The 21,671-nt window shown below is 39.1% G+C and overlaps 1 protein-coding gene across 1 annotated transcript; it reads left to right on the forward strand.

Moving 5' to 3' along the window:
• Positions 1–1,081: 1,081 nt before the first annotated feature.
• Positions 1,082–19,572, forward strand: morc3a (MORC family CW-type zinc finger 3a). The gene is made up of 19 exons (XM_072686379.1): positions 1,082–1,121; positions 2,238–2,310; positions 4,585–4,717; positions 5,744–5,966; positions 6,188–6,345; positions 6,430–6,577; positions 6,743–6,871; positions 6,998–7,117; positions 8,342–8,439; positions 8,983–9,075; positions 12,193–12,321; positions 13,299–13,373; positions 13,472–13,514; positions 14,376–14,507; positions 14,667–14,745; positions 14,843–14,912; positions 15,586–16,816; positions 17,231–17,505; positions 17,689–19,572. Exons 1-19 carry the CDS (start codon positions 1,083–1,085, stop codon positions 17,843–17,845), a joined length of 3,405 nt encoding a protein of 1,134 aa, XP_072542480.1. The 5' UTR covers position 1,082; the 3' UTR covers positions 17,846–19,572.
• Positions 19,573–21,671: the final 2,099 nt, after the last annotated feature.

Here is a 21,671-nt window from a genome sequence, read left to right on the forward strand (position 1 = left end):
AAAGGTGAAGTTGCACCAGGGCTGGATACTGCAACAAGACGACGACCCTAAACACTGCTCAAAATCTACTAAGGCATTCATGCAGAGGAACAAGTACAACGTTCTGGAACGGCCATCTCAGCCCCCAGACCTGAATATTACTGAAAATCTGTGGTGTGATTTAAAGCGGGCTGTCCATGCTTAGAAACCATCAAACCTGACTGAACTGGAGATGTTTTGTAAAGAAAGTACCTTCAACCAGAATCCAGACTCTCACTGGAAGCTATAGGAAGCGTTTAGAGGCTGTTACTTCTGCAAAAGGAGGATCTACTAAATATTGGTTATAATGCTTCTGTTGGGGTGTCCAAATTTATGCACCTGCCTAATTTCGTTTAAATAATTATTGCACTGTTTCTATAAATATGTAAAACTTCATTTTGCTTCTCAAATGTCACTGTGTTCGTCTGCTATCTGACATATTTACCTGAAATTGCTGATCCGAACAGCCAATGATTTATAAAGGAAAATCAACAAAATTATCAGGGGTGCCCAAATTTTTTCATACCACTGTAAATAAGGCCAGCCAAAGGCAGTCTTGAGGTCACCAATAAAGGGAGACCAGACTGTCAAAAAATAACGCATAACTCATAAGACAGAGTTCACGGATGTTAATAACTGACAGCTATAGGTAAGAGGTCACCCCTTTAGGGTAAAGGACAGAGATTTGCCAATAGTTGTGGTCTGACATGGTAGAACTTAAGTTTCCAACACACATTACAATTATTTATTTTAATATCTGTATTCATACAACTGGCATAAATGACAGGGATACCCTGAACACAGCACATATCCAGGGGAACAATCAGACAGACATGAAATACAAGGGCAGATCCACTTCAGGTACCAGTTATATACACATAAATATAATAATAATAATAATAATAATAATAATAATAATAATAATAATATATATTTTTACAAATCTTTCCTAAAAAGACAGCTTCACAAAAATTATTTTACTTATTTTTCTCGCCCCTTTTAAAACATCTGTGCTGACCGTGGGACGACACTGCGCATGCGTGCTCCTCTGCTCAGCTAGAAAGATGGCGGCGCAAACAGAGAGAGGAATCCCTCTGAGTGCGGTAAGTTCCTCCGTTAACTGTGTAAACTCCTAATATTAGTAAACAGCTGGTTTACTGTCTGTGAAGCAGAATAAGAATGTATATGTAGTTGTTTAATGGAGTAATATTCATGCGACTGCATTTTTTATTTAGCTAGCTACCTAGTGTTAGCTACATTCTCTAACATTAGAATTAGCTGATAAACAGCACTGCCAGGTAAACCACAGCCGAGCCGTGTTCAGATGACCAGCTGTTAGCTAGACCCGGACTCTGAATGGTGTCTTGTGGAGTTGTCTTTCTGTGGGCTTCGGACCTGTGGGTTTCCCGCTCTCACTCGGATTATTGTGGATGCGGAACTTTCGCTTTCGTTTCCTGGTCGCTGCTGTGAGGGTCGTGCCCTGTGCTCCAGTCAAGAGGGAGAGGAGCTGTCTGGCTTACCTGCGTTGGCTACTTCATTTTCGGTACTTTTGGAGGAAGTACATGAGCATGGATCTCTTCTATATCTATATCTTCTATTCTCGCTCTGTTTTTCCTAATGATATACACTCATTTTAAAGCCCATGCTGTTCAGTAACACCACTCTGTAAAAGTAAACAAGTGCACAGCACAGATTAGAAGCCCTGTGATGGAGAGTGGTTGTTTATGGTGGCCTCTATTGATGCTTATTCAAAGTCTTGAGCTGTGGAGTAGTGTTTACATATTTTACATTATTTAGCTTATCATTACTTGCTTCATACCTTGGTAAAAAATGAATTTGCTCCCCTCTTGACCTCGCAGTCCGCTGACCTAAACAGCATAGGAAACTGACATAGACATAAGAATATCTCAGATCTAAAGGCCTTCTGTAAAGATCAGTGCGTTGCTTTGTTGGGCAGTGTTGTCGTCCACTGTGTTCCGTTCGAGCAAGATGAAAAAACTGGAAATGCCCGATTCCAGCAGTTCCACCTGTGATAGTGTGTGTGTGTGCAAGATAAAAGCAAAAGTTATATTATTAATAAATGATCAGTGATAATCATCCAGGCGGCCGCTGCAAGATGCTGTCTTCCATCACTTTCATAGCTGTTTTATAAGTTATGGGGTGTTGAAGTAATCAAGTTTATTTTCTGTTGTTGTTGTTGTTGTTTTCTTTGTCCAAAGCTTTGTCCGAAATTCCTGCACACAAACTCCACCAGCCACACATGGCCCTTCAGTGCTGTTGCTGAACTAATCGGTAAGTCCCCACTCATTGTGCTTGATTAAACTGAGCCCATTTACATGCCTCAGTCACAGACTACGTATTGTTATTCATTGCCATTGACATTGACATTACTGGTCTGGTTTCGGTTTTGCATTTCTTAGAAGACCTGCAGTCAGGATGGTTGTCATAGTTTGTTGTGATATCTCTAGTTTAGTTGAAGAAGATGTAGATAGAAGGCTGTACTATTCTTTACATGACATGTTCTGTCAGTTCCTCACTGTGACTCATATTTAAATACAGCACAGTGTGATTTGTATGCCGCTTTTTACAATGGGTGTTGGCACAATGCAGCTTTTCAGAGAGCCAGATCTGAGCCAATGACCGTGGCAAGGAAAAATTCCCTCTGAGAAACCAGGTAGCCAACAAAAAAGCTGAACATAGAGTATTGGTATATAAAGTTCAATCTTTAAGAACTTTTACTAAGAAAGAATAATGAAGGAACATGGTAGAGGGAAAAGGGAATGGGAGGATATAGGGATAAGAGAATTGTAATGTAATGTGTAAAACCTTTCCAGCTCTGATGAGCACACTAGCTGCTGCATTCTGAACCAGTTGATGCTTGTTTAGAGTGTTACACAAGCAGCCAGCCAGGAGAACACTACAGTCCAGCCTTGAGGTTATGAATGCAGGCGGAAGGGTGTCAGCTTCGTTTAGAGAAAGTACATTAGGCTGTTTGGCAATATTGTGTAGAAGGCAGTTTTGACCACACTGCATATATACATATATACATATTTTATTTTCGTATTGCCTTGTTGAGAGGTAAATCCTCTGGTTTTGTGCTTAGTTCTGATGTTAGACAAAAGTATTTACACTGCTTGATCCACCTGGGCCACTCTCCTATGTTGGAGAAGTCGATTGGTCCCTTCACCAGTATGTTCAGAAAAAAAACAAATATATGATGATTTATCACTCGATCAGCTACGCAACTTGTTTGGTATCTGACAGGTTAATCTTGCTAAAAAAACACTGAATTTGCACAGTCATCCACCTCATCACAATAAATATCAAAATCTATTGAAAAGCAATGTAAACATAAATAAAAATATGTCTGGATAGACAGAACTAAGAATGAGTCGTACCATGCTCTAAACCACTTTGATTTGTCTGCAGTGTGAGTTGAGTTGAGTGACGTTTTAAGGCATGGATTAGAGTCTTAAATAAAAGTGTTTGATAGCAACACTAGCGTAGCAAATGAATGTTCTGACTAGGAGTAAGTATTAAATCGTGTTCGATTAATTTATTGCACAAATAATTAAGTACATTAATAATTTTCTTGTAAAATGTCTTTCTCTCTTTCTCTTTCGGAGCAGTGAGAAAACACTGTATAAGAAATGGGCTCAAAAGTCTCAGGAGGCTGGAGTCGTTAATAGTGTTTTAGAGTAGATTTCAGCAGTGATTTAAATGAAAATTTGCTTGTTTACAGATCCTATGCAGAAGACACTTCCCAGTTTACACTTCTATGTTTAAGGGGAAGCACATCTTAATTCATAGATAAAGATAGTTTATTGATCCTGAAAGCAAAATTAGCAGCCAGTAGCAGTTACACAATACAGCACAGTAAAACAATACAATAAAAAAAATAATAATAGAATAAATGTAAATAAAATGCATTTAAACCTACCAGTGAAAGGCAGTGCAGTAACTAAAGAATGAGAGAGTGCAGGAATGACAATACTGAATAAATATGTGCATATATTGGTTTTATATTTAAGTAAAGTGTCAGTAATGTCCAGGAGTTCAGATGTACAGTAAAGTGTTAATAGTGCACATAAATAAAACCTATGATTCCCTACTGGGAAGAATTGAAGAGCCTGATTGCTCTCAGAACAAAGGATCTCCTGAGTCTGTCTGTAGAGCAGCCTGCCAGTGAACTTGCTCCTTTTGTCGATAATGATGCTGTGCAGTGGATGACCATCATCCATTATGGGAGTTTAGGGGAGGCTTAAATATTTGTCTATTTATACCTACTACTCATTGAAAGGAATACTGTGCAGTAGCAATACAGGTCCACATAATCAGTTTTTCAGCTTTGACTGTGTGCAAGATTGTGATGGGCCAGTTTCTGCTTACCTCATGTGGTGGCACCTGTTTTACAAGATTTTTTCAGATAGTTTACTTGCGTTTTACATGTTTCTTTTTTAGAGCTGATTTAGGATCCTAAGTGCCACAGGAAATTCATCAGGATAGTGAAGCCTATCTATGCCACCCTGGACAGCATCAAATGCTCTTTGTTCTTTCTGTTCTCAGACAATGCTTATGACCCAGATGTAAAAGCCAGGCAGTTCTGGATTGATAAAACAAGGGTGAAAGATCAAAACTGCCTTATCTTCATGGATAATGGAGCAGGCATGGACTACGATAAAATGCACAAAATGCTCAGGTAAGAGATGTCGTCACGGAGGCTGTCAGAGAGGGGTTGAGATATTACAGATTATTAGTCCAGTTCATCTGCTACTCCCATATATTCAAATGTAAGCTGTTGGCATGTGCGTTCCAACTGATGTCAGTGTAAGGGTTGATAATCCAATGAATAAATTACCATATGGACAGAACAATAGAAATGAAAAAAATATGTATTTAAAAAAAAAAATGATGGCTGTGACGTTAGATATTGAGGGTACTGGTGTCGAGGAGCAATCCAGCTTTAGCAGCCCCACAGTTTAGCAGCATGCAGGGGAATACACTGGGAAAATTAGTGAATTTACTATTCAGAGATAGCTAGAAATAGGTTTTTGTGTGGGATAAGTAAGACCTATTAAAAGGGGCTGGTAGAGTGGTAGTAGTGGGCAGTGGTGGCTAGTGGGCAGTGGTGGCTCAGCGGTTAGAGCGCCGGGATATCGATAACAGGGTTGTGGGTTCGATTCCCGGGCTCGGCAAGCTGCCACTGTTGGGCCCTTGAGCAAGGCCCTTTACCCTCTCTGCTCCCCGGGCGCTGGAGTTGGCTGCCCACCGCTCTGGGTGTGTGTGTGTACTCACTGCCCCTAACACATGTGTGCGTGTGAGTGTGTGTTCACTACCAGATGGGTTAAATGCGGAGGACACATTTCGCTGTACAGTGTACAGTGACAAATACGTGCACCTTACCTTACCTTACCTTATATACATATTTAATCTTAAATATGAGTAAAACTATTATGTTGCCTTCATATTAAAGCTTAATATTGAGCTTTGGCCATTTTTCCTGTGATGGAATGTAAAAAAACCCAAAAAAGTATGGATAACTATATTGTATATGACAGTTGACATTTGTGAACACCTACATACTTAACAATTACTCTCTCATACTCTGACTTTTGTACTTAGTAGCGGTGGGTGCAGCATTTATTGGTCTCTGATGTCTGTTACATATCCTAGACCTCTATTCATGATTGACTAATCTCTCTCTGTCCCTCTCTTTCTTTCTCAGTTTTGGCTTCAGTGATAAGCAGACGATTAATGGCCATGTCCCCGTGGGTCTTTATGGTAACGGCTTTAAGTCGGGCTCCATGCGTTTGGGGAAGGATGCCATCGTGTTCTCAAAGAAAGGAGATACAATGTGTGTGGGGATGCTGTCACAGACCTACCTGCAGAATACAGGAGCGGAGAACGTCGTAGTGCCTATTGTCATGTTTAGATCTGTTGGTGGAGCCCATATCCTTATTTAGTGAAAGAATTAGATGGATTATATGAGCGAGCGTGTGACCGCTTGTCTGATAAAGCTTGAGGTGATGTTTGTCATACTAGGAAAGAAAATATAAGGACTACAAAAAAAGACATGTCTGCTAACAGTAAAGACATGTAAAGGGATAGGTAGTCCAAAGAATGAAAGTTCTGTCAAATTTACCTTATTGGTCCTTGACCTTGCTCTTCACTCTGCCTGATGCCAGAACATGAGGCATGCCTGCAAGATATCCTGCATCACTCTCTGTTTCAGACCAAGGATGAGCTTTTTTCTGAGCTCAAGGCCATCCACAGCCCATCCTCCTCCAGCTCCACAGGAACCCGTATCATCATCTGGAACCTTCGCAAGTGAGCACACTGATAAGAGAGGAGAAAATTTACACGGTTGTTGACAAGTTTTGAAACACTGTTTGTTTGTTTGTTTTTTTGCAGAACGTCATCTGGAACATTAGAATTTGACTTCGATGGGGACCGTTACGACATTCGGATACCAGCTGAAGTGTATGAAAACACCAAAGAGCAAAACAAACGGCTAGACAGTGGCATGCAGTCGGTGCCTGACAGCGTCTGTTCGCTGCGGGTGAGTTTGTAACTATGTTTTAGGCAGCAGTTGTCCCAGTTCATTGACAGAACTCATTGATATATCACTAATGAACAGAGCATGATTAGGTATGTCTGGCTGTTGTTGTTTTTTATTTTTTTTGTATGTGTGTGTGTGCGTGTGTTTTTATTTTTCTTTATTCAGGCATACTGCAGCATCCTGTACCTGAGACCCAGAATGCAGATTATCATTCGAGGACAGAAGGTCAAGACGCAGCTTGTCTCCAAAAGCCTAGCACACATACTCAAAAACACATACAAGCCTTTTTTTCTTGTATCCTTCTGTCAAATTCTGCATATTTAAAGGTGTTCAAGAAATACCCAGTGCATGATTTGTGATGAATTTTCTGTTAAACATGGTTTACACATTCTACATTGTGATCCTTAAGTTTTGTCTCAGAATAAGCCCATTCCAATCACCTTTGGCTACAACACCAAGAGCAAAGAGCATTACGGGATCATGTTGTACCATAAAAACCGACTCATCAAAGCCTATGAGCGAGTTGGCTGCCAGCTCAAGGTGGGATTCTGTAGTTTATGGTGTCCTTCTTAAGTTTCTGTTGGTAAACTTTGACTAGCTTTCCCCAAATGCACGGAACAAAACACCTCACGTGTAGTAGCTGCAGTCAGGAGTTCTTTCATAGGCTGCTTTTTCAGGTTCACGTGGAAGTTCCTGTGTTTTTTGGGGATTTTTGGGACACCTGCTCATTCATTGTTTCTTCCAAAACCAAGGGTGTTATTAAAGTGTGCTTTTGTCGGAGTAACTGTCTCTACTGCCAGGCTTTCTACTAGATTTCGGAAACACTGCTGTGAGGATTTGATTGCATTCAGCACCAAACTTGTTAGCTTTTTCCCTTCCACCTAATCCCCCAACTCCCCGCCTTAACCCAAGAGTATTGGATGGAGCACTAACCATCATGTCAGGGAATGCAATTCCACTGCTACAGAGCTTAATGCTGGGGGGGGTTTTAAAACCCTCTAGCCCACACCTGCCATTAGGAATCATGCCAATAGGTTTAAGTTTTTCTGCTCCAGAGAGGGTTGTTCTATTTGCTAAACTTTTCTGCAGGGTGCAGCTTAAATAAGCTGAATGCATATAGTGGACATGGAAAATCTATATGAACTGGCAAGGAAAATGAAGGATTGTTTTCTGGTCTGATTTAAGTAAAAGTTTAAAATCTCCAAACATAATTAAAAAGTAAAAAAAAACACGTTTTATATTTAAATTATTTATTTAAGTATACAAGATCAGAATCAGAAATACTTTATTGCAGTTGTTTCATTTCAGCATCCTTTTGTGTATGAATAAATACTCTATAAAATAAAATATAAAACAAAAAGAGAAAGAATCAAATATGTACATGGTTATAAATTATACCACCTAAAGTATAACTATATATAGACATATATTGAAGCTGCCAGTTACAATTTACATTGTTAAGAATTCACAATGTATGATTCAAAAATACAAAAATATGAATGACAATGAAGCAAGAAAGATTATGTTGTAATTAATTATGTTAATTGTAAGTTATGTAAATGATAAATAATGTGTTCAGTTGGACAGCTTAATGTCTGAATGGCAATCGCTAGATTAAACTTTTAGTATTTTTTTCTGAATTAAAAAATAATGAAGAAATGTATGTTTATGGTATGTTTATGATCTACAAAGTAGATTTGTAATGTTTACCTGTGCATGCCATATAATTACATTACATACAAAGACATTTTTGTGTCTTATTAGGCCAATCACACTGGTGTAGGAGTCATTGGGGTAATAGAGTGTGATTTCCTTCAGCCAACTCACAACAAACAAGACTTCGACTCCACAGATGAGTACAGGTATATATGCACAGTCATTGTGCACTTTTTTAAGTTAATCAAATATACAATTTCAGCGTTTGGACACCCTTCCAAACCTTTCACTCCTGGTGCTAAAACTCAGCAAATGAGTTAAGGTTGACGGTGCGTTCTACCGTGCAGCATTGCTTATGCAGACATAATCTGCATTCCACAACAGGACAATTATTTAAAACAGATCTTAAAATCCACCATCACAATCACTGCATTTGACCATCACTGAAAATGTATGAGTAGTTATTAAACATGCAATGCAGGCAAGACAACCCAGGAATTTTGCAGTCTAAAAGTGAAGACTTGGTAAAGGTTCTTAAAACAAGAATACAAGCATCCTAGCTGGTTACAAAAGTGTTTGCAAGCTGTGCAATCTGTGGGTGGTACTAAGTAGTGTCTTAGTGGGGTGTCCAAACATTTGCACATGCCACAGTTAATAGGTTATGTTTTAAAGTTAATTAGAAACAAATGAAAAATGAATTGACATTTGTATTGACAGTATAGTAAAGAGTGTTTTTTCTGTCTGTTCAGGAAAACCTTATACAATGTGGGCATTAAGCTCGAAGAATATTGGAAAGAAGTTCGTCATCGTCTCAAAAGCACTGAACCTATTGAAGATATTGTGTGAGTTTCAAATGTCATGCACACATAAAATTTGACAATATTGTTAAACTAAAAATTAATAGTTTAATAAATAAAAGTAAGTAAACTTCTGGTTTACTAGTTAAATATTTGTATTGTGCTGTAATTTGTCTTGTCACAGATTATTATAATGAAGAGGAATCATTAAGACATACTGTATAAAAAATAATGTGCTTTAATTGGAAATTAAAATACTTTATTTTTTATGTCACTGTAAGGCCATGATTTCTCATCTAAGTTATACATTCTGTAAATCGTGAGATTTTTAGTAATCTGAGTAATATCTGGTAGAGAGACTTTTCTTAAAAGTGGTACTGTATTTACTAGCCAATACATAATAAATAGATTTTGTTCTTGATATTCCTCTTAACAAATATAAATACATTATACAGAAATTAAAAATTATAATAATTTTTTTATTAATATTTATTTTATCAGATTATTAATTTACAGATTATTTGCACATTGGTTTGACTACAATAGAATTGTGGGTTAAGTAGTCATACTGTCACCTTCCAGCAGTTTGTGTATACACACAGGATACAACCAGGGACAACATGAATGTGACCATGTGTGTTAGTAATGTGTTGGACCATCACACACGGACAAAACAGCTTCAGTGCACCATGGCATAGATGTGACACAGTTGGTAACTCCCTCGCACTTAATGCAAGGAGACCAGGACTCAAACTAAGGACAATTACACTTTAATTACACTTTAACTTTTACTTTTAATGGTATGTTCAATTTAGGACTGATTTATTGAAGATTAACTCATTTCCCTCTGAAGGGACAAATGGACCCAAACTTTCAGAGTGCTCCCCACAGCCTAATACAGACACTTGTGGAAAATATGATAAAGGATGACTCATGAGCACAGGGCTGCCAGAAGTATTCAAATGGACAAGCTTTTGGTGGTTTTACTGGAGTGGGCCAGATTGGAGTACTGATATGGGGCTACTCTTGAGGGTAATCATGTGTTCAGTGCTACAATATAAGAACATTGAATATTTTAAAATTATTTTAATCCATCCTCTGACTTATACTTTTCAATGACCCTTTCTCAGAGTTGCCTCAAGTGTACTTCTGTCTTCATGGTCTATTTGTAGCCAAGAATACTGATTAATCAGTGACTGAACCTTTCAGACAGGTGTCTTTATACTATAATCACCTGAGACACATTCACTGCATTCAGGTGATCTCCATTTCACTAATTGTGAGACTACTAGCACTAGCTAGTTAAATTAGGCCAGTCACTTTAAAGTGATTTTATTTTACATTTAATGTTTTTATTTAATTGACATTACTTTGTAGAAATCCATTTTCCCTTTAACATTATAGAGTTGTTTTGTAAAATTCCTGTTAAAAATGGAAAAAACATCCAGGTTAGGTCAGGTGTGCTGCCACTAGTGATTTTGAACTTCTCACTGTAACTGCTCAAAACATTGAGGACAAATTTGAGGAAAAACTAGCGCAAATTATTTACATATATAAAAATAATAATAAAACTAAATAGTAGCAATATTTATTAATTACAACAAAATACATTTATCACAATTATATAATTGTTAGTTTTTCTTTTAGTTATAAAATTCCAACATCTTAGTAACATCTGTAGTAATTTTCAGGGAACACACACATTCAGTTTTTTCAGCTTTTATCTGCAGGTGTTGGATAATGTAATTTTAATGGAATATTGAATGAAGCTCTATTTTGGCAGGTTTGACCACCCACTAATCCCATCCACAGTTCTTCTTTACATCAGCCAACAGAAAGAAACACAGATTGTTGTCTGTATGGTGTATATTCTACACAGGGTTCCTGTTCTTAATCTGGAATTTGTTATTCGGCTTCCTAAATAAGCCTGAAGCTGGGAACAGTGTGGCACAAACAGCAAGCCAGAATCTGTTTACACTTCTAAGTGTGATGCCTTAGCATCATATAAGAGCAGTAGAAAGCATTTCCCAGCTTACTAGTTTTTGTTTCCTGCAATAGACAGAGATTAAAGACGTACAGAGAAACGTAAACTTTACTTATACAATTTTAATAATACTTCAACATCATACTCAATTGAAAGTTGAAGTATTTAGTTACTTATTACTTAACATTAATCCTGGGCAAAAGCTGAACTCACTGTCCGTGAAATGTATCTCCAGTATAACAAGGTCTAAAAAAATGTAACAAGTAAAAAGTCTTTTTAATATGAGAAATAATAATAAAACATATTTCAGTTTAATAATACATGAATAAAATATAAATCTTCAAAATACATACGTCAGCATGGCAATTAAGTATTTATTTACTTTACTACAAAATTTATTTAACTAAGCATAGCACTGTATGAAAAAAAAAAAGTAAAAAGTGTCTCTAGTAACCATGTAGTTACGCATTAACTATCTTTATAATAACAAAGGAGATGTATTCGTTGTTGCAGATAACTTATAGTAATACAGGATCTGTAGATACATGTGTGTATCACAGTTTCAGTAGTTCAAGAACCATTCTTTCTTTGTGTAGAACCCCCGCAGGTTTGCCGAACCAGGCGCTCGCAGATGAAAATGAGTCTTTAATGAAGAATAGGTGATCCTCAGATACGGTAAACGATACAGTCCAGGTCAAAACCAGTAGAGCAAGCAGATACCTGAGATAGGCGGGAGCAGAGGTCAAAACCAAAGGCATACAGGATCAGGATCAGTTAAACAAAGCAGGGGGGACAAACCGGGGGACAGAACACATGAGAACAGCAAAAGGTACAATAACCCTCGGTATGCTAACGAAAAGACAATGGCAATACTTCCCAAAGACTCTATTTAAAAGAGAGGTTGAAATACACAACAAAGAGATGAACACAGTTCATCGTGTCCTCAGTACTCGGGTGACTCTGACCGTGGGAGCTGTTCATCATTGGCCGGATGAGAGCATGTGACCCTGCGTTGCGTATGTCCGGGAGGAATTGTGGGTATTGTAGTCCTGTGCATCTATTGAGCCGATTAAGCATTGCTTAACTGGAAATGCTGCTGTTCTGTATCTGTGAGTCCTCTTGCCATGATCATGTGTGTTGCTGTTTTAGGTAATGTATGAGTTTGTGTGACCCTGCAGGAAGCGACCAGACCAGAACTGGGTGCAGTGCGACAGCTGTCTGAAGTGGAGGAAACTTCCAGACGGCATTGATACCGATAAGCTTCCTGAGAGTTGGTTCTGCCACATGAACTACGATCCCCAGTTCAGGTGTGTTTGTGTACCCTTTGGATGTTTGTGTATCGTGTTGTAAACCTTGCAGTTAAACTACAAATACACAAGCCACTATGAGCAGCTAACTGTTAGCTAACTAGCTAGTCTGACTTGCTAATAAAGCTTTATCATGCTTCCTGCGGCTCTTTAAAAAGTCATAAAAAAGTCTTAAATTAAATTGGTAAATCTTAAAAAGTACTATATTTACTATCATGTAAGATAAATCTGACATTTTAACGATCTTTAGGTAAGCCATCAGCCTTGCGCTGTACAGCTTGATTTATGGTGTCCGTGTGTCTTTGCTATGGTAACGACGGGAAAAGTACACCTTGCGCATGAACTAAGTGTCTTAATTAATAATTTGGCGGATTGCTATTTCAGTGGTGTAAAGCAGGGGTGTACGTGCATTGGGCACACGCCTGTGTTGACCATTCACTGCCAAGATAGCAACAAACGTCTGACTGCTGATGTCTGCCTAGGCTGTTTTCAGTCAGTGGAGCTTCTGTGTATTCTGTTGCCAAGATCCCACACCTGCTTCACCTCTTTGGGATCTTTGGTGGATTCCTGCTGTTCCCGTAAATGACCTACTAGCGCACCTTCACAGCGTAAACAAGCATGTCAGTTTCCTCTGCTGAGAAGCAGACATGTCCAGGTAGCCGCGCCATTGAAATAACAATCCGCCAAAGTCAGAGCACACCTGGCTCTTAAGGGAAATTACAAAAGACAGGCTGAGTGGTTTATTGCACGTTATGTCCAAAACACACCAATGATTAATTAAGAGACTTAGTACATGACTTTTGCTCATTTCGAGCCGCACAAGGCATATTTCTGACATGCCCTGAATCAAGCTGTGCTGTGCGCGATTGACAGTGTGCCTAAAAAAAGGACCCACCCATTTTCCTTTTAGCGCTAGTGTTCAGTAATCATGTTTCTTCTAACTAAATAGTAGAAATTCACTGTTTTCCTGTTTTCAGGAGCTGTACGGTTGAACAGGAGTCTGAGGATTCTGATGATGAACAACTCAAATACCAGAATACCTACAAACAGCAGTGAGTAAAGAAATGTGTCTATATGAGTTCATTTATGACATGTTATTTAATTTTTCACATGTAGTATTTAATATTTGTTTGTGTGCATTTTATTGCAGTGAGAGAAACAAGAAGAAGCAGGAGGAAATCAGTAGACAGCGGGTAACGTTCATTCTGTATGACAAACTTTAGTGAGGTTTTAGTTTATAGTGAATATCAGAATCAGAATCAGAATCAGAATCACAATCTCTTTATTTCACCAAGTATGTTACCCATACAAGGAATTTGTCTTGGTGAGAGCAACACGTATGACAGGTAAGAAAAAAACACAGAACACAGTCCTAAACTAAAGGAAAATGACACTAAACAATAAATAGGGTAGGGGATAAATTAAAAAAGTAAAAAGTACTAAAGGTAATAAAGAGCTGAAAAATATATTTACAGAAAAGAAAAGAACATCTGTACAGGTGTGCAAATAGTCATAGTGCAAAATAGGCAGAGTGCAAATAGCTGTTCAGTCCGGTTTGGTACAGTTCAGTTGTAAGTTTAGAGGTTTACAGTGGGAGGTGACCACTGTGATTGAGGAGCGCTACAGCTCTGGGGAAGAAGCTGTTAGCATGACGTGTTGTGCTGGTTTTGATGGACCGCAGTCTTCTACCCGAGGGGAGTGTCTGGAAGTGGAGGTGTCCAGGATGTGAGGGGTCAGATGTAATCTTGCCAGCCCGCTTCCTCATCCTGCTGGTGTAGATCTGCTGAAGTGATGGCAGGTTACATCCTATGATCCTCTCTGCTGTCCTGATGATGCGCTGGAGTTTGGTTCTTTCTTGTGAGGTGGAGGAACCAAACCAGATAGTTATGGAGGCTGTGATAATGGACTCGATGATCGCTGTGTAGAACTGGATCATCAGGGTCTGTGGCAGGTTGAATTTCTTGAGCTGTCTCAGGAAGAACATAGCATTTAATTTAATTTGTTAACTGGCTCAACTGCGGTTAATTGAGTGAATTTTAATTTCCCTGCTTCAGATAGAGCAAGCAAAGAGGAATGCAGAGCTGGAGAAGAAGAAGGCAGAGCAGCAGAAGATTGCAGCACTAACTAAGAAGAATGCCGAACTGATGAGGAAACAACAGGACCTGGAGAGCCGTCTGAGACTCTGTGTGAGCAATTTTGTTTTAAATATCCCAGTTTAGTTCATTACAAACCAGGGGTAAAAAATGTGTATAATATATAAATAATGATATATAAAAAAATCTTTTTATACATTCATCTCTCTCTCTCTCTCTCTCTCTCTCTCTCTCCCTCTCTCTCCTTAACAGGCCCCTTCCACAGGTCAACAGGTCCCACCCAGATCACCCGCACAAGCCACTCCTGGCTCCCTTGTTAATGCTAGTGCAGGTGATGTCCTGTTTTGTGTGTGTGTGTATTTCTCTATCTTAATTGTTGTAAACATTACTAGTGTTGAAAGCTGCCATGTTATCTTTAAACCCTACAGGTTCCAGACCTTCTAATAACATGCCAGTCATCTCTGAAGTAATATCTCTCTCCACTACTACTCCCACAAGGTACACTACCCATTCTGCAACTCACATTTACACATATGCTTTCATATCCGATGCAGTGATTGATCGGGTATCGGCTTTTAAGGTTCTGATCCACTTCTGATCCTTAGGTGCAATCTGCCGTCTTCTAGGCTCTGTTAATAGACCTGATGATCTGTGGCTGCTGCAGACAAACTTCTAATTTTCGAAACTACCTCAGACAGAGTTTAACTGGGACCTTATTCCAGTGAGGGGAAACTAAACAGAGCTTTATTTGAACTGATAAGCGCGGCGATATGAACAGTTAGCAGCCAAAACAAAAGATCTCTGCATTCTACCTTAAATAGCGCCACAGTTTGGGGAAGAGGAAAACTTTAGCTTACAGTTAGAAGAGAGCAGCAGGTACAGAGTGTCTTAGGTGGTCTATTTTCTGCCGTTTATCGGGACACCCCTACTGAGTGGTCGTTTGTTTCGTCATCTCAAGGCAAAAGATGTACTTGTATCCTTGGTATGATTACGGGGTTTAACGATTAGCGTGAAACCTGTGAAACGCAAAAGGGTCAGGCATGCTGCAGAAATTATTCAAGCTTTTAATTATACTGTGAAATGATTTCTTTGCCCATACCACCCACCATAACTGCTAAGCGCTTCTAAGTCAATCACTTCTGTTCTGTTTATTGATATCTTCTTTTCTAAGGATTAAGAGGGGCCTGGTTGTAGACAGAAGGCCCGGTGAGGCAAAGAAACGAAGAATAATGAACGACATCTGCAGCAACATGCCAGACAGCCCTTCAACATCCACCGCCTCACCAAAGTCCTGTTCCTCACCAGCCATGATTATTTCTGACGATCACAATGGTAAAGAAGCAGCGTTAAATAATGATTGCGACGATGACAGTGACCTCATGATCCTGGAAAGCAGCAGCACACCTAGGCCAACACTGGCATCCTTTGACCTCTCTAAGGTAAAATCAGAACGCAGGTCGAGTCAGGACGTGTCAGAAGTACATGTGGAGTGCAATGATGAAGTGGACTCCTTAACTGCCATGGAGACTCTTGATTTTTCTACTTCCTTTCCTGTTGAACAAGTCAGTATCACAACCCAAACCGAACAAAGACTAGCAGTGAAAACAGAAGATAAGAATTCAGGAGGAAAGACAGATGAAGAAAGAGAAAACGACAAGCAAGGTCTTCCTCCTGTGGAAAGGAGGACAGATCAGGAACAGGAAACAGCAGGATCTACGCAGGGGCCACCAAGTGACCAAGTAAGGAATGTAACTTGGTCAGAAAAAGTGAATGGAGAAGCACACGAGAGCGAAAGTAATTGTTCTGCTGCTGAACAGAACCTGGTGAGGTCAGACGGTGAGGCAGATAATGGAGAAACAAGCATGGGATGGAAGAAATCAGTACCGCTCACAGACACACTTCTGGACCCATTAGATGGTAAGGATCTCTCTCTGTTGGAGGCCCAGCAGCAACAGGATAACCTGCTGGAGCTCCTTGATGCGGCCTCGAAGGAGCGGGATGAGAGCCGGGCGCAGGCCCAGCTCCTGACTTCCCAGGTGAAAGAGCTCCAGAGCAGTTTGCTGGAGTTTACGCAGATGATGGTGAAGAAGGAGCAGTGCCAGCAGAGCACGCAGACCGATGCAGAAGATGATGAGGGGAGGCAGCAGGTCCTGTACCCTCAGGCCACGGAAAATACACAGCAACTCCAGTGCAAACTGGACAACATGAAGAAGGAGGGAGAGGAAAATGACCTTCAAGCAGTGGTGCAGAAAAACAAAGAAGAAGAGCAGAAGGAGGGCAAAGGAAGTGCAGCAGGTTTGAGCGTTTTTAAAATCGTGGATGATGACCTGGCTTGTCAGATAGACCATCTGCTGAGGGAACTGGATGGGAAAAACAAGGAGCAAGAAGAGCTAAAGAACAAGGTCAGTGGCCAGTGTCATCCAGCAAGCCTAAAACCTTGCTTCTGTATTGTTGACCTTGTGGTGTCTTTCTGTAATTGCATTACACTGAGTTTTAATGAGGCAGGCGAGATGTTGGTATTTTGTGAACCCAGAGGGCCATGTCTTAACCTAGGGGCAGTGGTGTCTCAGCGGTTAGAGCTCCGGGCTATTTGAACAGGGTTGTGGGTTCGATACCAAGCCTCAGCAAGCTGCCACTGTTGGGCCCTTGAGCAAGGTCCTTCACCCTCTCTGCTCTCCGGGCACTGGAGTTGGCTGCCCACCGTAATTCGTAATTGTGACCACAAAGATAGGGCCCTGACTTCAGTTACAATGTTTTGTGACTTTGACAACTGCAAGTCTCATCTCGTCCATTCCTCTTTTTACTCCCACAAACAGCTGGAAGGTCTAGAGCATCAGAAGAATAAGCTTTCAGCTTGCTGTGATAAACTGCAGAAGGAGTTGGAGGAAATAAAGAGACAAAATGAAGAGGTAAAGGTAAGCGTGGAAGAGCGAGGGGCACAGACAGAATTCCCTAATCCACAACCAGAGCAGATTGAAGCAAACTCAGCAGGACCCTCCAATCTAGGAAGGGTCTCAGCATCTGGGGCAAATCTGGATGAAACACAGGGGGGACCAGAAGGAGAAGGCGGAAAACGCAAACCTGGATGCAGGTAATACTTGATGTCTGTTACAGAAAGTTAGCAGTTGAGAAGTCCGAAAATAATCTATGTCATTTTCATAAGGTAATGCTGCCAGTGTCACTCATGTTGCTATTTACCACATTCATTGTCTGGCTCTTGATATTGATAACATGATATTCTGTAGACTGACTCCTTCTCGTTCTGTTCCCTCAGCGCTACGTTGAGGGAACTTAGACGAAAAGTCGGCCGTCTTCTGGTCACCTTTGTTCCTGCACTGGACCTCGAGCAGGTGAACTACGATTGTGAAGTCATTGATGAGATTCTCGATCAAGTCATCGATGAGATATTCTGTACCAAGGAAGCCTCGTAGAACACAAGTGTTTCCAGCAGAGCAGAAATTGCTTTGTTAATGCATGTAAGTTGGCTTTCCCATATTTAGAACACTGTTGGCATTTTGCCAAAATTGGGATTGCTCAGCTCAACTCAGACCATCTTAAGATGGACCAAAAATTATCATGCTGCCAGGTTTAGTAGCAAGGAGACCTGAGTTTACTCATTTATCTTGCTTTAAGTTTTTTTGAATGTTGGAAATTGACCACTGAATGTATGCTTTATATCCCTGTATTGTTTTTTTGCTTTTATGGTAGATTTGCTGTATTTAGCATAGCCTCTGCTGTTTACGTTTTTGGTATATGGCTTTTCGTGTTTCTTAGAATTGGTTGTTGTCTTCAGTTTCCCCAGCAACAGTTTTCGCTGTCCATCCAACAAAGAAATGTCCTTATTGGTAGAGGAGGAAACCGCTTGCCGTGTTAAGTGGACAGAAACTAAGTGAAACAGAATGGAAACCGAATGTATTAAATACATTTATAGTGTATAATTGTGTACACTCACACACTCCGCCCACAATGCAATTTACAATTCTGGGTTCGATAAATCGATATATTATATTTCAGTCGATATTTCCACGATATAATGAACACAATTTGAATTAATATAATGATTGTGTTCAGCTGAGCCCTAATGAAAATAGGACCAGGAAGTGGGAGGAACAGTTTGCAAACGTTGGTGTTGTAACATTGGCTTTGTGCATATTCACCTCAATGCACGTTACAACACCATAATTTACATAAACATGTCTTTGGATTGCACTGTCACAATGTTTCCTTGCATTGGTACGTCTCTAGAGTATACGCATTAATAGTTTTTGTGTGCAAATTTATTCTGTGGTTATTTTTGTACTTTTCTATATGAATGTCTAATTTAAAATTTGACATGTTGGCAAAAAAACTGTCTAATTTTCATTCCAAAGACACAATGGGCTTGCGCTTGTCCCATGGCGATAGCACAGTTATTCTCAAGGAAGAACACTTTTGCCTGTTTTTTGTTTGCTGACTGGTTCAGTGTTGATCTTTGCCTTTTTACCATGTGCTGTGATGTCATTTGGAGATTTTTTTGTCCATAAAGTCATGTTATGCTTTCTAATATACTTTGAGTTAGAGATAATAGTTGTTGAAGACTTAGTGATTATAAGTCACACTTCTGCACTGCTTGCTTTTGTGCTTTTTCTGCTCCGCCACATCTGACTCAACTGATTAATCGTTTGACTTTGTGCCTGGTGAGCTGAATCATATGTGGAAGAGCAGAAAAAAAATACAGAAACACATAAGTAAATGCTAGTATATGTTTAGATGGCATCTTTCCTGCCATTTCCTTTCTTTTATAGGGGCAGTTATTGTTAATGCCATATTACTGTGTACTGTATGTTGTACTGATTGTACTCTGTCTGGCAATATTTTTGTTCTATGCTAAAGTCAAGTCTTCCGTTTCCGTCATTATTAGTAGGCTGAGGATCATGGCAAGACTAAAAACTACTATAGTAAGCCTAATGTATCAGTGGACACGTTTTTGATGTCACTGTAGCTTTTGCTATTGCCATGAAAATGGGAGAAAGTTTTTAAATATTATAAATACTGTCATTTAAGAGACATTTTAAGAAATATTTTAATATAAGGCTTTTTCAAACTTTGTCGTTTGTGTCTATAGTTTAGGGGAGTTCATGTTGTGATTTATTTGTTGATTAAACACTGTTGCTCCAAATGCTGTGCTTCTCATCTTTCACCCATGTTTTTTATTGATGCAACACTAACGACTTTTAGAAGCATTAGTATCAATACTATAGGAAGCATTAGTATCAATACTTTCAGAACCCTTAGCGTCAATACTTTCAGAACCCTTAGTATCAATACTATAGGAAGCATCAGAATCAATACTATAGGAAGCATTAATATCAATACTATAGGAAGCATCAGAATCAATACTATAGGAAGCATCAGATTCAATACTATAGGAAGCATTAATATCAATACTATAGGAAGCATCAGAATCAATACTATAGGAAGCATCAGATTCAATACTATAGGAAGCATTAGTATCAATACTATAGGAAGCATCAGAATCAACACTATAGGAAGCATTAGTATCAATACTATAGGAAGCATCAGATTCAATACTATAGGAAGCATTAATATCAATACTATAGGAAGCATCAGAATCAATACTATAGGAAGCATCAGATTCAATACTATAGGAAGCATTAGTATCAATACTATAGGAAGCATCAGAATCAATACTATAGGAAGCATCAGATTCAATACTATAGGAAGCATTAGTATCAATACTATAGGAAGCATCAGAATCAATACTATAGGAAGCATCAGAATCAATACTATAGGAAGCATCAGATTCAATACTATATGAAGCATAAGATTTAATACTATAGGAAGCATTAGTATCAATACTATAGGAAGCATCAGATTCAATACTATAGCAAGCATTAGAATCAATACCATAGGAAGCATCAGAATCAACACTATAGGAAGCATTAGTATCGATACTATAGGAAGCATCAGATTCAATACTATAGGAAGCATTAATATCAATACTATAGGACGCATCAGAATCAATACTATAGGACGCATCAGAATCAATACTATAGGAAGCATCAGATTCAATACTATAGGAAGCATTAGTATCAATACTATAGGAAGCATCAGAATCAATACTATAGGAAGCATCAGATTCAATACTATAGGAAGCATTAGTATCAATACTATAGCAAGCATTAGAATCAATACTATAGGAAGCATCAGAATCAACACTATAGGAAGCATTAGTATCAATACTATAGGAAGCATCAGATTCAATACTATAGCAAGCATTAGAATCAATACCATAGGAAGCATCAGAATCAACACTATAGGAAGCATTAGTATCGATACTATAGGAAGCATCAGATTCAATACTATAGGAAGCATTAATATCAATACTATAGGAAGCATCAGATTCAATACTATAGGAAGCATTAGTATCAATACTATAGCAAGCATTAGAATCAATACTATAGGAAGCATCAGAATCAACACTATAGGAAGCATTAGTATCAATACTATAGGAAGCATCAGATTCAATACTATAGCAAGCATTAGAATCAATACCATAGGAAGCATCAGAATCAACACTATAGGAAGCATTAGTATCGATACTATAGGAAGCATCAGATTCAATACTATAGGAAGCATTAATATCAATACTATAGGAAGCATCAGATTCAATACTATAGGAAGCATTAGTATCAATACTATAGGAAGCATCAGATTCAATACTATAGGAAGCATTAGTATCAATACTATAGGAAGCATCAGATTTAATACTATAGGAAGCAGTAGTAGCAATACTTTATTGATATTTTAATTAAAAATGTAAATTTTAGTGTGAAGTTCTTGTGATCTCAGTGTTACAGAATGTGTGTGTGTGTGTGTGTTTTAAATGACTTGAGTATTACACTGCTGCTGCTGAAACTGCTGGCCTTGATCGTGCCTGATCCTGTGGTCACGTACACATGCTGGTGAACTGTGAGTAAATACAGATCCGGTCTAATCAGAGGAAGCAGACTGGACAGAAGGTGTCACTCAGTTATTGGAACGCAGCCCTTCTGTAGCGCTCTGGCCTTTCGGCCTCTCATTGGGCGTTTGTACAATCCTTCATTTCGCACTTCCTCTCGGCTCTTGCCTCGCTTTCACATGGGAAAACCCACTTTCTCGGGTGGGCGATCAATGATAAATGATCGCTGAGTAACATTTAACAACACTGCCGGCTACATTTTTACTAACTATTATCACACATGGGCTACAATACAC

Source organism: Salminus brasiliensis, chromosome 8, assembly GCF_030463535.1.
Source record: "Salminus brasiliensis chromosome 8, fSalBra1.hap2, whole genome shotgun sequence".
Lineage (NCBI taxonomy): Eukaryota > Metazoa > Chordata > Actinopteri > Characiformes > Bryconidae > Salminus > Salminus brasiliensis.

Excerpts from the sequence above, each read along its gene's own strand:
- morc3a (XM_072686379.1), top strand. The coding sequence starts at position 1,083 with ATGGCGGCGCAAACAGAGAGAGGAATCCCTCTGAGTGCG. Across the intron at positions 8,440-8,982 it reads GACTCCACAGATGAGTACAG|GAAAACCTTATACAATGTGG; the intron begins GTATATATGCAC and ends CTGTCTGTTCAG. Across the intron at positions 13,515-14,375 it reads AGGAAATCAGTAGACAGCGG|ATAGAGCAAGCAAAGAGGAA; the intron begins GTAACGTTCATT and ends TCCCTGCTTCAG.